The sequence below is a fragment of the Rissa tridactyla genome, chromosome 3 (genome assembly GCF_028500815.1).
Source record: "Rissa tridactyla isolate bRisTri1 chromosome 3, bRisTri1.patW.cur.20221130, whole genome shotgun sequence".
Classification (NCBI taxonomy): domain Eukaryota; kingdom Metazoa; phylum Chordata; class Aves; order Charadriiformes; family Laridae; genus Rissa; species Rissa tridactyla.
Window position 1 is genome coordinate 2582682 of NC_071468.1, and position 15044 is coordinate 2597725.

Here is a 15044-nt window from a genome sequence, read left to right on the forward strand (position 1 = left end):
CAGCCTCGGTACAGATCAGCCGTCATACAGAATACCACTTTTGCAAAAGACCCTACAGGGAGTGTAAACCAATTTCTGACGGCATTAAGATATAAAGAAGTATTCCTTTTGGGAATCACAACTTATTTACAGCGCATGCCAGTAAAAGATCTCTGGGAACACTATGGACGTGAACCAAAACCCACAAATACAGAATATATTACCTTCATTTCAGTAGTTACTACAATCCTAATATCTAGAGAAACTGATGCACAGAGAACATAAAAATTTGTTCTCACAGAACTGCAACAGAATCTAAACTCCAGTGTTGGTTCTGTGCTTTTGTCAAAAAAATCTTCCTTCTTTTGAAACAGTATGAGATTATTTAAAACTGTATCTGTTTAAAATACATTTATTTAAGCTAACATTGATTATTAAGAATTATGTGAGCCTTACTATGAGGTGCTTCTCTGATAAGGTAACCTCGAATACTTACTGAAATGATCCGGTGATCCTAGAGTTGAAAACACACATGTCAGGAATTGAAGACGAACTTGAACTTCTGCACTGTGGCTGTATCTAAAATTTAAATTTGTATAAAAACAGAAGTTTATTTAACTGTTTATTGTCATAACTTTTTTCCCCCCACTCATGCCTCTCAAAAGCATAAATAATTTTCTGCTTATAAGTTTCTTTCTGAACTTGTAGTTCAGTATATAGTCTCTAGTCCAGCTGTACACATTACGGAACCACAGCAAACAAGTGGAATGACACACTACTCATTACTAGGTAAGGTACTTTGTTTTGTTCTCTTCTGGGGGGATGTAAGGGGGGTTTCTTGGCATATAGTCCAATTCAAGTGCATCATTTTGTCATTAGCACCTTGTAGGATCTGACCTTAATTTTTTCTCTAACTTGTAAAATATTGATATTTCTACTCTGAATTCCGATTCCAGCTGATACATACTTGTAATAAAAATATTTTCATAACTTGCGTAAAAACATTAACTTTATTGCTAGTTATAAGGTAGAAGCTTAGCAGTCCAAGAAGCAGAACAAGGTACCGTTTTGCCTGAATTTACAGCAATTCATCCCACTCTCAAACAGCTTTTTGAAGCGATTTCTCACTATAGCAACGTCCAACATAAAGGTGTATGATGAAGTAAGAATGTGACCCATAAATAGCAACGTTTTTCAACTGTGGGTGCCCATATTTACATACCGACTTTGACATCTGTCAAAGCCTGAATGGTCTATTCCTCTGGGATTCAGATGCTAGAAATTGTATCACTTGTGTACGTACACCTGATTTTCATCACACAGACTGGAAAGTGTGGATGAATGTGTTAAACAGAAAAAAACTACTGCAAAGTAACAGATCTTAGAACTAAAACATTTGAATAATTTTATGCCATGAAATCACTTTAAACTGATTTGAATATATAAAATCTTTGCGTTTTATTTGTAAACAAATATTCAACATAACGTCCAACAGAAATGACAGGACAGTAGTTGCACAGGTTTTTTAAGGAAAAGGAAGCTATTTAAAATGTTATTGTTTTTATAGACCTTTCTCTCCCCAAGCATGTAATGTTCCTATAGAAAGTATTTACTTATAAGAACACATCAGAAGCACCAGAAGAAAAGCAGAAAAGAAACATTTAAAAGCATAAAATATCACTCAAAGTCAGTTGTGTACTTACAATGCATGTTTATGTCGTCCTTCCCTGACCGCCTGAATGTAGTGTACCAAATTATCAAAGAAAAGTTTCATCATATTAAGTTCCTTTTCTGCCCACCTGTGCCAATTTAAAGGGCAGAAAGTATTACAGTTTGCTTAAAAAGATCAGAAATTAGACACTTATTATAGGAAAACTGCATACACACAAAACCAAAGCAAACATTCGATTGTCCATCGACCATGAATTCAGGAGTATTTTCCAGTACAATACTCTCTTCTTCCTTGCCATCCGTAAGGCTCCCCAATGTCGTCATTTTCAGGCATAGGACTGACCGAACACTTCCTTTTGAGACCAAGAAAACTTTTTCTAAAGGCCCTAATTCAGAAAAAGTCTAAGCCAAAACTCAGAACTGGGCATATATTTAAATCTCATGTCAAGAAAGCCAAGAAAAATTGTTGATAATCACTATAATCTTTCCCAAAAGTTCCAGTAGTCAGTTCTCTATAGTTAGAGCAGCTAGTTACATAGTTTGTTCTAGTACAGAATGCTATACTATATAACTTCACATTTCACAGGTTTTCTTATAAACCAATTTTTTTATTGCTGAGAAGCATTTGATATACAATCAGAACAGAATGACGTAACATCAAGTTATTACAACCTTTTTTAATATACTAATACTGGATGTCTAGTACTGTCTGCAAGCCCTTTGGGATTTAAAGGCTAAAAAACCATATAAATCAGTTTTCACCTCAGTTCTGACAGTAGCGTGTATTATGAAGAAAGCTAGGCCTGAGTGGTTAGACAAGCTCATACAACTCGGCCAGACAACAGAGAGATGATAACCTTGGGGCATTATTAATTTGGCCCGCACTAAAGCAGCAAGCCTTGCAGCAGCACCCTAAATGTCATCGTTTCTCTTGGTTTAGTCTGTTGGGGACAGGGGGCTACTTACATTGTTATCCAGTGTGTATCATAACTGCTCCCAAACTGCTGAAACGTACCAAAGAGCTTTGGAAGAAGACGAAGTGAAACTACTACTGATCTAAAGGAGAAAGAGAGAAGCGATGACAATATGTGATTGTTACAAAATTAAAATAGTTTTAAAACTGCTTTGAGAAGCTCAGGTTGAGCGAGCAAACAGGCTAACTGAAAGCACTGGAAATGTCCGTGTGAAGTTTACCACCACGTCAGCCAGTTAGTTTTCTGAACCTGAGCTACACATACTTCAAGTTCTTTACAGGTAATACCTGGGACACACAGCTGTTGGACAAGTATAAAAATACAATAGTATACATTTTTCTTGTTAAAAATTGTTCAAATTCAAAAGAGAAATTCTTATTTTTGAGTTTCATAATACTTATCTTTTGAAATTTCAGCAAAATGAGTATGTTTTTTCTACAAACAGATGACACAGCAGAAAGAAGTCTGCCGCAAACTCATTATAGACTCAAGAAACGCATAAACTGCACATAACTGAACTTTCGTATCAGTGATGAGTATCTTCACGTTTCTTTTACTAATTAGTATCTCAGTACACCTGTAACTCATCTCACAAATACAGTTCTTAGCAAAAAGGTAATGTAACACTGCAGGTGATGTCCAGCAGTCAATTGGTTGTCTCAACAAAATAAATTCCACTTTTGCCAGGCGTCAAACTGTGTGATCTCACAGCTTTGGCTGGTATTAAAACAAGTTATCTGAGGTCAAGGTATTACTTCTACCTCCAGCTCCTTCCTCACAGAAATTAAACTCCACGAGAGGCTTGGTGGAAAAGAACATGACTGTTCCTCAGCCACTTGCGTGTAAAATCTAAAGATTCATTTCAAAATGCTTATACTAAGGCACCTGACCGTGCACTCAACTGGCTAAGATGTGGACCCGCTTTTACCAACTGGTAGGAAGGCAGTAACCTCTGGCAGAAGGAAGAATGGACAAATGCAACGAGATGAGAAATTCAGGCTACTGATAGAATAGAAAACTGGATCATCAGATACATCCATAACACCTTGAAAACTACTTTTATACTTTTGCTTTTGTCTGGTTTAACTTGTCTTCCTGTAAAGTTAAATAATTGTTATAGTCAACTTGGATTTCCTATACGGTACAAAAATAGAAAAATGTAAAAACAGATAATTTATGATTTAAGTTACCTGTTGTTTGCTAAATTTTCTAAGCAGCCTTCAATAAATCTCATTCGAATCTGTCTGTCAGTGAACCAGCACACTAAAGAACAGAGCAGCTTCTCTGCTTCATTTATTAACCCTTCAGAGAGATGAATCTACAGCAAGTAGAAAAAAATGGTCACTGAATAGTATATATTTATTTTCTTTTAAAAAATAATATTTTCTGGTATTCAACTTACTGCATCTTCATCCTGGACCAGATCCCACAAAAGGGTATTTCCTTTCTTACAAACATTATCCAAATTAATGTCCGTCACCGCATTGCTATTATATTGATGTTTATGAACTGCTGGTCCTGAACAAAATATAAAGACCGTTATTGAATAAATAGAAGGAACTACCTAATCTGAACATTATTCCCTAAGTGCATGGACAACAACATGCTTTATTAGTACACTTGGCTATTTTCAAGTGCGTACAACAACACTGTAATTGCAGCCTTTTTCCACATACGGGTTCTTAAAAGAAAAGAAAATAATTATGACCATACAAGAAGTCCACAGGAAAGTTAAGCCAATATTTACGCTGCTTTTGGCTAACGGTGAGGTGCCATAACAACAGCACTTAAGAACTGCAGAAGTGGGTGCCATTCCTTTTTAATTTAATTAGATTTAATTCTTTGTGTAAGTAAAGTATTTCTTAAGTTATTCTGTACTGTTGTGGTCCAAAGGGAGGTATCTTTATAACTACCACGGCTGGAAAGCAAGAAAGCAGCACATTTCAATAAATTCCCCTCCTACTGCACGATCTCCTATATCTAACAAAAAAAAAATAAATAAAAACAAACACCATTTTTTATATACGATAGAGTATCAAAGTGCATGATTTTAGAAACTCATCATGTTTTCACATAGACATTTTCCTCCTTCTGCGTGGTCACAGCTGGCACCATTCATTTGTCTATTATTTGATACTGTTTTCATGTAACAGCAAAGTCAAGTAGAAAATTCAGACTGCGTGCAGAACACTGTAATTATTTGCATGTGCAAAACTAGGGGTGTCAAAAATAACCTGAACTGAAGGCCCTTTGGTCAAACAATAATTTGGATCTTCATAAGATGTGTAATATCTATGAAAAATATTGAAAAAATATGCTGATTTACAGCATGTTTTAACTACAAAGTTTTAGTAGTTTATTCAACTCTGTAGTGTAGGAAAAAATATCCTTCCCAATTTTCAATGTCGGGCTGAAATTATGATTCAGTTCTACACAAAAAGAAATGTTAAGCCTAAAGAAAAAAGATTTCTTACTCAACTGTGTTTCAGGAAAAGATACGTACTGGTTTTACTGTCTGCTGGAAGACAGCAAACTTGGTTCTGCCAGACCAGCGAAGAAAAAAGTCAAACCTTCACTAACCATACCCTCCATTAAATTTAAAGGCATAAACCAGAAAATAATAAAGCTGCCACAATAGCATATGGAAAGATGACATAATTCCTGAGACGGGTTTTAGTAGCATCTTAAATTGCACCCTGAAGTAAACTAGAAGATTTGGCAGTGTAAGATGAAATAGCATAAAATGCCCTTTAAGGCAAGCTCTCTAAGATATCAAGTTATATTTTAACTCATTTTTCCAAAATTATCCTCTGTACAGCCCATTATGGTTAATTCATTTAAGATGACAAACACACAGAATCACAATAAGATCCACCCACCAGAAGAAAAATCATATAAGGCCTCAGAGAGGAAAAAAAAAAAATCTCAAATTTCAGTCCCACATTTCTCTTTACTGTAATAACTGATTAGAAAAAAACCCCACATTTGCTGGGCTCTTTGGTGCCTTTATTTGTTTTAACTTGCATTAAAAGCTCCAGCAGAAATGGGGAGAAAAAAAATTAAAAAAGGTAAACACAACTATATCTAATGTGATACAAAAATGAATCTCTTGGAAAAACAATAAAATCTCAGTAGTCACCATGGTTTCTTTGGGCAAATACACATGTACGGTTAAAATAATTTGATTATTTTAATTACTAGAGACTAATTTAAAATAAATTCAAACATAAATTTGAGTACAATGTTTTCCTGTTTTCTTTTTAACACTCTTACCTTGAGTAAGATGTTCATGATAGATAGAGGCAAGGTTAGGAAGGTGCTGCTGAAGATGAGATGTGAGCTCAGCGTGTGAATTAATCTGCACAAGCTCTTCTTCACAGCCAGACTCTTCCCCATCAAAATCAGCCATATTTTTCTCTGATTTTGCACTGACTTGGGAACTACTGCAACTGACATCATCTGCACTTAGCATATCATCAACCATATGCCTGTAAAAGAAGAATATTAGAATGGACAATATCCAAGAGAGCGTTGTTTACAGCAGACTAGAAGTGAGTATACATCTCCCTAAAGCTGAAGTCAAGACGAATCATCTATCTCAACAGCAGACCTTCATATGAATTTGAAAAAAAATCAGAGATAAACTGGAGCTCTCACTATCATGATGACTGCGTTGACTTCTCTAACATTAAGTAAATACAGCATTTTCCAAAACAATTTAAACATTTTGTTAAATGCAGTCGTATTTATTCAATACAAAAACTTTACAAAAAAACTTGAATTGGACGTTAACAAAACAGATCCCTGTGTAACTATCCGCGACAACTATCATTTCTGTTAGATAAAATTATCCTGAACTATAGCAAAATGTCCACGCAAATTTCTGCCCAAACTGAGTATTTTGCTACCGCTTTTATTTCTGTTATAGAAGGAATCAGAAGAAGAATCAAGCTACCTACCCATCATGGTGATGATGGTGGTGGTGGTGGTGGTGGTGATGCTGTGGCCCAATGAATTGTCTACAGTTAAATAATTCATTTCCGATAGTTTCCCCAAGGAAGTCCCCTGTGTGAGTTATACAAGAATCTTGAGACCCTTGCGAAATGTGAGCAGTGCTCATTTCCCCTGTCATATCATGCTCTGCATCCTCAGCATGAGAACAAGCATCTAGCATTCTAATTCGATTATCCACCGGTGTCACAGAGTCAGTGTTAAAAACATGGTCCTTTCCCGCCCCATTATTTGCACCACTCCTCTCCGATGCCCCTTGTGAATCTCCCAGACAAATGCCCGTTTGCGATTCCAGTTTCCTGCTTCGTAGATCTGTGCTCCTAGTGCTTTTCTGAGGATTATGACTCCTATCTTCTTCCTCTTCATCCTCCTCCTCTTTGAGAGCTTCAATATCTGCAATGTCTTCAGACTGCACCTCGCTGCCAGGGCTTCCAGCAGACTGGCTTGCGTGACTCGAGTTGGCCTCATTACTGGATCCATCACTGTGGCCACTGCTACTACCAGGACCACTACTGCCATCCTCACCACTGTTGGCTGTCTCATCAGAGCTTCCTTGCATTGATTCCTGAAATCATTATTATTTTTTTTTAAGATTGGTGAAAAAATAAAACAGCACTTAAAATACATAACCAACATCATCATCATTCAAACACCATTCTTCATTTATGAGGAAATGTGTCAAATCTACAAGTTTTCATTCATTCTTTCTCAATTTGGTTGCCAATGACAAAACGCTCTGAGCAAGATTCAGATTTAATAATTTAACTTTCGCATTACCTTACTCATAACAAGGTATACGTGCAGGCTTTGCACAAACCGAGTGACACTGTGACACACAAACAATATGCCATGCATTCCCTTACTAAGAGATTAATCTTACTGAAATTCAATTTAAATGCAGGAACCCATTTGTTTGAGGTGGTTTTTTGTAGGACGCTTGTTCATAGGCAAGGAACAATATATTCTCTGTAAACTGCACAGAACATAAGATTCTAGCTATCCGCTATCCTGCTGCAGGTAGGCATACATGCTATGTGCCTGTTCAGGTTTTGAAACGATTACAGAAAAAAATTATTTCCATAGCTGATAATAAATAGGCAACTCGGTCACAAAATTCACAGACTAAGATTTACACTCTTACCTCTGTATCTGAAAGTCTCTGCTGGACATGTTTTGTTCTGTTAATAAGCTGTTCCTCCATTTCGATGTCACTGCCCGCGCTCTGATGGGTGTCACTGTTGTCACTACTTTGAGGACTTGCTGCTGGTGACCCTAGTTCAAAACCACATTTCCCAGTTACTTTGTGAGATATATTAATTGGACTGTAACAGCATTACATAAATCTGCCTCAAATGTTGAACTCAACAGCATTCTTCCTGCAAACAGCTGAACAAGGGACATAACTCAAACAATTCTTGTACCTAAACACTAAAAATCCTTTTTAGAACATTGAGTGTTTTACTACAGGATTTGTATTGTGATGTCTCTTCTTGCCAGTATATAACACAGCTATACGAATTTACTAGATTCTATGTGAAATATCATTTTCATTTGACTTCTCATAAAAACATAATTTCAAAGTTTTACTAGTTCTTCTGTTCAAATTCAACAGCTGTAGAAAAACACTGTAGTATCAAACATATCAGATTGTGGTGTACTTCTAAAACTATACTTACAAGGTGAAGGGGCTGCTCTTCTGAGCTCCTCTTCTTCTGAAGGAAAAAAGCAGGATGGAAAAATAAGTGACTAAAAATCTTTTTGTCAGCATCTAGTTGTCCATGATTCATAAAAATCAGCAGTAGAAAAAGAAACGGAAATGACAGTAAAATGGCTTGGCAGCACCTTTAGTAATGACTGGGGCAATACACAGTCAAGTAAAAAAAGAAAAACAATGCAGAAATAGCACATAATATCAAAAACCAGGTAAAAATTAGAAAAGCTTTTGTAAAATTTTATATAGCTATGTAAGTAACAGATGTTCAATAGAACAAAAATACGTTAATGGATAAGGTATGGACCATCCTCTGAATGAAAAAACAAAAAAATAGAAAATACATACTACGTTAGATATACAAACAGAACTGATCTGAAATAGAAAGCTTTCCAAATGCGCTCACAAAGTTTTAATGCTTTTGTCTTTATCCTCAACTTCTGCTTGAAAAATATGCCAACATGACACTTTTTAAAAATAGTCAAGTAAAAAGTTCTATACATCCCTTTTGTCCAAAATCAACAAGGAGAGTATGAAAATTAAAAAATTAACTACCAGCTCTACTGGAAAAACACATACCTTTTTTGTTTCCCATGGGGAGATTGGTACTCAGTAAAGATGCAAAAGAGCTTTGTTTTGACAGCTGAGCCTTAGCCGCTAGTGCATTATTCCACAGCGCTTTTATAAGCATTGATGCCAAATACAAGGTCTATAAAGAAAATCAGAGAGCAGCGCCATTAAGAAGCAGTAGGCTTTGTATGCAAAGATCCACTGTTCAGCTTTCAATATGCCGATACTATAGTTCACCAAGACAAACTCATCAGAATACATGAATGCACAAAATAAGGTTGTGTGAAACACCTGTTGCAGTCTTCAAAAATCTCGGAAAAAGATTATAATTCAAAAGCCAGAAAAGGCCTACTTGAAGAAATATGACTTTACTCATCTAGTTTCCTCTCGTACACATTAGTGAATATCACTTTTAAATGCATTCCTTTACAAAAACAAAGACAAATCCATAATGCTTGTTCAATATACCAATTTCTTTTCTCGATACAGTGACGTTGTTCACCTTGTCTTTACCTGTTCAGTGTGAGCGCTCGGGTGAAGAGTTGAGACTAGGTTAAGAAGATGTCGAAGTGGGACAGGGTCCAAGTTTTTGATCAAAGAAGGAAACAGGTCATGTATGTAACGACTGCAATGCTTTAGCTACAGGGTACAAACAGACAGAGAAGATAACAGGAACAGCAAAATAAACTTTTTAAGAAAATCCGAAGATTCATCAAATTGCAGCAATTAAATAACATCTTTGCACAAATTCTCAGGAAGCACTCGTCCAGTAATTCCAAACTACATCAGACTTGCAGTGCTGACTAAATTTAATCTTTATATTGTCAAGCATGTGAAGTTTAGTGATATCAAATGTTACAATATCTTCCTCAGTTCTAGTGCCAAGAGGTCTGGTGAAAAGAAGAACTGGAAGCTTACTTTGCATTTTAACTTCAATATAACTTCTAAAATATTAGTGTATGTGCTAAATCCTGAGGGAAATAATATTTGCAATGATTATCTTCTTAGCAGTGGTAAATCCAAATAAAGACATTACAGGCTAATATGAGACTGAGAGAACAGACTGTGTGAACTGCGTGAGGTTTATTTATAATTCTTTTGTCTTTCCAGTAATGGATGTCAAAAACTATGACAATGCGTTTAGCTAACTATTGTACTTCGACATTAAAGTGACAACGCTCCTAGATGTTCCCGCTTAGGTTAAATGCTATTTCATTATGTTTGTAAGGATGTTGCTATTCAAAAAATAAAATAATGGTTACAGAAAACTTCTAGAAAAAACATCCTTAATGTTGGTTACCACACATGCACCTCAAAAGGGTTTTTAAAAATTATTTATTTATTTTATTTTGCCTTCCTGGCATATAAAATACCTGTGTCAGCAGTTTATGGGGTACAGGCCATCTTTCACAGGATTCAAACTGGAATGAAATTATGTGGGTTCTATACAAGGATGCATTTAAACTTCTTGAGATACCTTCTTCAACTCAGAGAATATAAATTTTTGTCAAAAAGTTAGTTTAGAAAAGTGGAAAATATATTCTTTAAGGCCTTCTATTCTTTTAGTCTAAAGGTGTCAGCTTTCTAAACAACATTAGAGGTTTAAACCTTTTACAGGAAGCAACAGGACATACTTAATTCTAATATCAAACGTATATATTTTGAAAATGTCAGTATGTCAAAATGAACATGTGAACCGCAAAAGAATTATCACATTTGGGTAATTATATTAAGTTCTTAAAGTAGTATAAAAGATAGGAAAAAATCCAGAGGTCTAACACTAGCGTGAGTCACTGTATGTGTGAAAACATCAAGAACGGTAAAATATCGCTTTAAAAATGTAAGTGAAATAAGTAATTATTAATTACTCTGATACAGAAAGTTGTTGGAACCTATTAGAGTGAATGCTGTTATAACGGGCATTTATTAACATACCAGCTGCACGTCATAATGACAATGGAGTACAGAGGTTTTAGCATGTGTGTACAGTAGTATTTGACTGAAACAAAGTACAGAAAAATATCGAACACATCTAAAAAAAAAAACAACCTTCAAATTCTAACTTGTATAGAAGTATGTTCCCTATACCTGTTCAAAAAAATCAATTTTATTTCTCTGACCTTCATTTTATTTTTCAGAAAAATTGACACTGAAACCTTAGAGGGTTTTTTCTGGGTTTGTTGGGGGTTGTGTGTTGTTTTTTTTAATAAGGCAGAATGAAACCATGGAAAACCAGTTTCCACAGCAGGAAATCGAAATGTCTATTGTATTCAAATCCCCAAAATAAAAAAAATTCACAACCTAAAATAAAAGTCATAGCAATCCACTAAAGTAGCAAACAAATATATCTTTCTGAAGGAAAAAAGCCTATTGGAGTTTACAGGTTTACCAAGCAAAAACCAAAATCTCAGTGCCTTCTATAGATTTTAACATCAGCACTGTAGCACAGCTGTAAACTTCACTGCCACAATTTTCACCCGATTGTTCCCACCAGGAGTAACAGAAATGGACGCTACAATACAGAGGAGCAAGGCAATTTAGCACAACAGTAAAAATATTACATCTACCCTACAATCTTCATCCCCATTCTAAGTTAAAACACTAAGTCTTTGCTATACAACTTCTTTTCTTTCTTGTATAGAAGTGAATTCTTGCATCTAATGAAAAAACAGTAACTGTGGCAGTCACCTAAATTAAAATTTTGGTCAGCAAAAGACTCAGACAGACAAGAAAAAGTAAGAAACTCGGCTTCACAAATATAAAACAAAATTAATGTGCTATTTTGTTTTTTTTTTATCACTCCTGCAATTATAAAAATGTTATATATACCTGTGCCGCAGCCCAAATACAGTCTATATGTTGAGTACTAAGTCTCCCTTCAGCTGCAAGAAAATTCAGAATCACTTGGCACTGTTTGATGATCTGCAAAGTGAGAACATATTGAGGAAAGATTTACTAGAACAAGAAGTTACTCCTCCACGTTTATACTAAAAATAATAATTATTTTATACAAACCTCAATATGTAAATTTGGTCCAAAAATGTGCTCAACTACATTGTTGCTGATAAGCCAGTCTGCAAGCTCTTTTGCAATTGACCTAGAGGTGAAAGAAGAGTGGAAACATACATAAAATTATCTGCCTATAATATACACATTGTGCTCTTCTCCAGCACAGCATGTCTTTCAAATTATTATCTGTAATTGCATTAAGTGTACAAAAACTTTTTTGAACATAGAGCATACTCAACATTCATACGTCAAGGTAGGAAATAAACGATTTCCATATTTTTTCTTTGGCTGGAAGACTAATGCCAAATATTACTGTTTCCCCCTCACCCCTCTGGATCATTAGCAAACAGGTCACCGAGGACTCTGACAATGTTATTAGTTAATAGAGCTCAACAGACCACCTGCAGACCACTTTCAAAGACCTCACAGGTAAGATTTTCATAAACACTCCTATTTAACCCAAGTTTATAACGAAATTCCAGAACTATTGAGTTCAAAAATGTAGCTAAAGGTGGGAATGATAGAAATTATTTTTTAAAGAAAACCACGTAAGTATTTTTAGATTCTCTTGCATAAATAGCAACTCATATAGCTTTAAAAACCTATGTTTTCCATGGTCCTACTTACACGCATGTAGCATACAGATACTTCAAAATTCTGATTTTGTTTCATCTGTAACAATAGGGAACCTTCCCCACTGCCAATCCGTAAGCAAACATCCAAACAGAACAGGACAAGGAAGCTGAATTTTCCAAAACAAAAGCTGAACTTCCAGAAAGCACTGCCCTGTCTGGAAACTACTGCATAAGCTCCTTTTTATTCCTTCCTTTCAAGCAAAGGTTTGTTTACCCAGATTTTGGCACCAGAAGGAATTAGAGGACATGACAGTATTTAAAGCACAGCCTGGCGTTTAAATGGCCCTGGAATAAAAGCGCCCTGTTTCACAAGGAGGAGAAGATGGGAAGGAGGGGGTGTCTTCAAGGGCTACGGGAAGAATTATTTTTACCACTGTTGTCTGTGTCACATTTATGGTCACTATTAAAATTCCAGGATTACCAATCTTTATCATTCACAATAAGAAAACAAGATTCTTCAGGTAAAAAGGTTTTCCAAACAGGATTCACTTTTCCAGGGCATGTTGCCAGTTCTTCAATGGTTTGAATTGCCTGATCCCTATGGCTGAACTCAGCATAGTTCATATTCCTCACCATTCCTTACTGTCGTCTGCTATTCTAACCCCAGGACATGGGGAATCAAATATTCTTATATTGTTCAAAAAAGATAACGTCCCCTAACGTTAAAGTAATAATGGGCTTGCAAAGAACAACAATTGACCAACAGTATCATTTATGGCTTACTATGACTTAGTTCTCAAAGCGTAAAGTCCGTTTGACAGGGTATCTGCTCGAAGAGGGATAAAAAAGATAAGCCAAGTCTGTTCCATGAATTCCAGATCTGCTTAACTTCCTACGGCCTCATTTCAACAGAAAACCAAACCCCAACCACCACCCCCATCACCCCAAAGATGCTATCCCGAACCCAACTCCGGAGCATCCACATTACACACTCATTCAGGGCTTGGATTTCCATCTAGCAAAACCTGAAGACCTTTCATACACGAGCTATGATTTTGCACGTTTTACAGATAAAGGGAATTCTGATTCATTTAAGTATATGCTACCGGTCTCCTTTAGCCATGAACACGGCGCTAAAAAATGCTCTTATCCACCTGCCTCCATGCTGACAAACACAAGCGACCATAGTGGCATTGTCCACATAGCTCAAGAGACTAGAGCTCTGTTACTGGTAGACTTGATGTCACAGATTCACCTTAAATCCCAAGTGCCCAACCCCCACACTGGAAACTGAATGCAGCCTGCAAAAAAGTTCCTTGAATTATGGTCTATTGTCCCTCAGCTCCTTCTTATGGCTTTGCGTTGCTGCCCCTTGCTGTGGGCAGAAGTGCTCCTGCTATGGGACCAAAAGATAAGCAGAAAGCCTCAGAATTTGCATTTTGCATGTATAAAAGGTACACAGATACGGTCACACGAGTGAACATACAGCCATCAGATGCAGGAGACCTGAATGCATATGGAATATGAAACTTCATCACTTCTGGTTATGAAATGTGAAAAAAATCATTGCATGTGGTCCTCTGTAAGAGGCAAAAGCCTTAACGCCTGAGTTGTAAGTCAGTAGAGGTAATTTTCTTCCAGGACTACTTAATTTGTTCTTGGATTTGGATTTCTAACCCTGTAGCTTTCAGAAGGAGTCCCAGATAAACACTGCTATGAAAGGACGTACTGCCCCGCGTGTCTCTTTAAACCAAATACTTCTGCTAGAGGCACAATGGCCATCAGACATTGTATCCACAGTCATATGCTGCGTTTTAGCTACTTCAAAGAACAAAAACTCTCTTACAGAGTGAGTTCCTTCACATTTTATTAAACGAGTACAGCAGTTCTCTATCTCTGGTCTGCAACATTTTTCTTCTGAGAAATAATGGATTATTCTTTTGAAGGAATGCCTTTTTTTAATAGATGTATTCTCAGTGGTAAAAAAACTCTTTATCCTACTGGTGAGCTCAACTGTGATAAAACAACATCTCAGATTTCTGCAGGTAAACGTTCATTCGATATGGATTTGTTGAGGATGACCAAAAACAAGAGGATCCTTGTGAGAGGCAGAATGCAGCCTTTGTGTTTCCCAGAGAGAATCGTTCCTCCCAGAAAGTTTTGCTGAGGGCACACCAATCACTAAATATACCGTCTTTGAAAATCACCAAGTTATCACCAGCGCTAAGTATTTTCTTCTCTGATATACTAAGAAATATGTTTATGATAGCAGATTCAAGGATTCACCAAAGAAATCTAATTTCAGTGCAAATGAAGAACGTCTGACGTTTCCTGAACACTTCCATTTCGGGAATGGTTTTCCAGTTCCTTGATACATTTCCTGACTTGCAGACAGAACACCTTAACTCACAGGCAATTCCAGAACTTCATATAAATAAACTGCCAGCCTATGGATGAATTAACCTATGATTTAAGTTTGTATATCATCACTTATCCCATTTTTACTTTATTAATTATCAAAAGCCCTATAGCCTTGAGAAATTG

The 15044-nt window shown here is 36.2% G+C and overlaps 1 protein-coding gene across 17 annotated transcripts in view; it reads right to left on the minus strand.

Annotated features, from left to right (window-relative positions):
- USP34 (ubiquitin specific peptidase 34) overlaps positions 1-15044 on the minus strand; it is a 134587-nt gene that overhangs the window by 67078 nt on the left and 52465 nt on the right. For 12 of the 17 annotated variants that reach the window (XM_054194305.1, XM_054194296.1, XM_054194294.1 and 9 more), the window contains 13 exons: positions 11932-12013; positions 11746-11838; positions 9430-9555; positions 8926-9055; positions 8312-8347; positions 7777-7907; positions 6584-7200; positions 5898-6112; positions 4027-4142; positions 3815-3942; positions 2617-2706; positions 1683-1778; positions 476-558 (listed from right to left, as the gene is read on the minus strand). In XM_054194305.1, coding sequence (XP_054050280.1) covers positions 476-558; positions 1683-1778; positions 2617-2706; positions 3815-3942; positions 4027-4142; positions 5898-6112; positions 6584-7200; positions 7777-7907; positions 8312-8347; positions 8926-9055; positions 9430-9555; positions 11746-11838; positions 11932-12013 — 1943 coding nt within the window. The remainder of the gene's footprint in view (positions 1-475; positions 559-1682; positions 1779-2616; positions 2707-3814; positions 3943-4026; positions 4143-5897; positions 6113-6583; positions 7201-7776; positions 7908-8311; positions 8348-8925; positions 9056-9429; positions 9556-11745; positions 11839-11931; positions 12014-15044) is intronic. The other 5 variants (XM_054194306.1, XM_054194309.1, XM_054194297.1 and 2 more) reach the window with 2 other exon arrangements.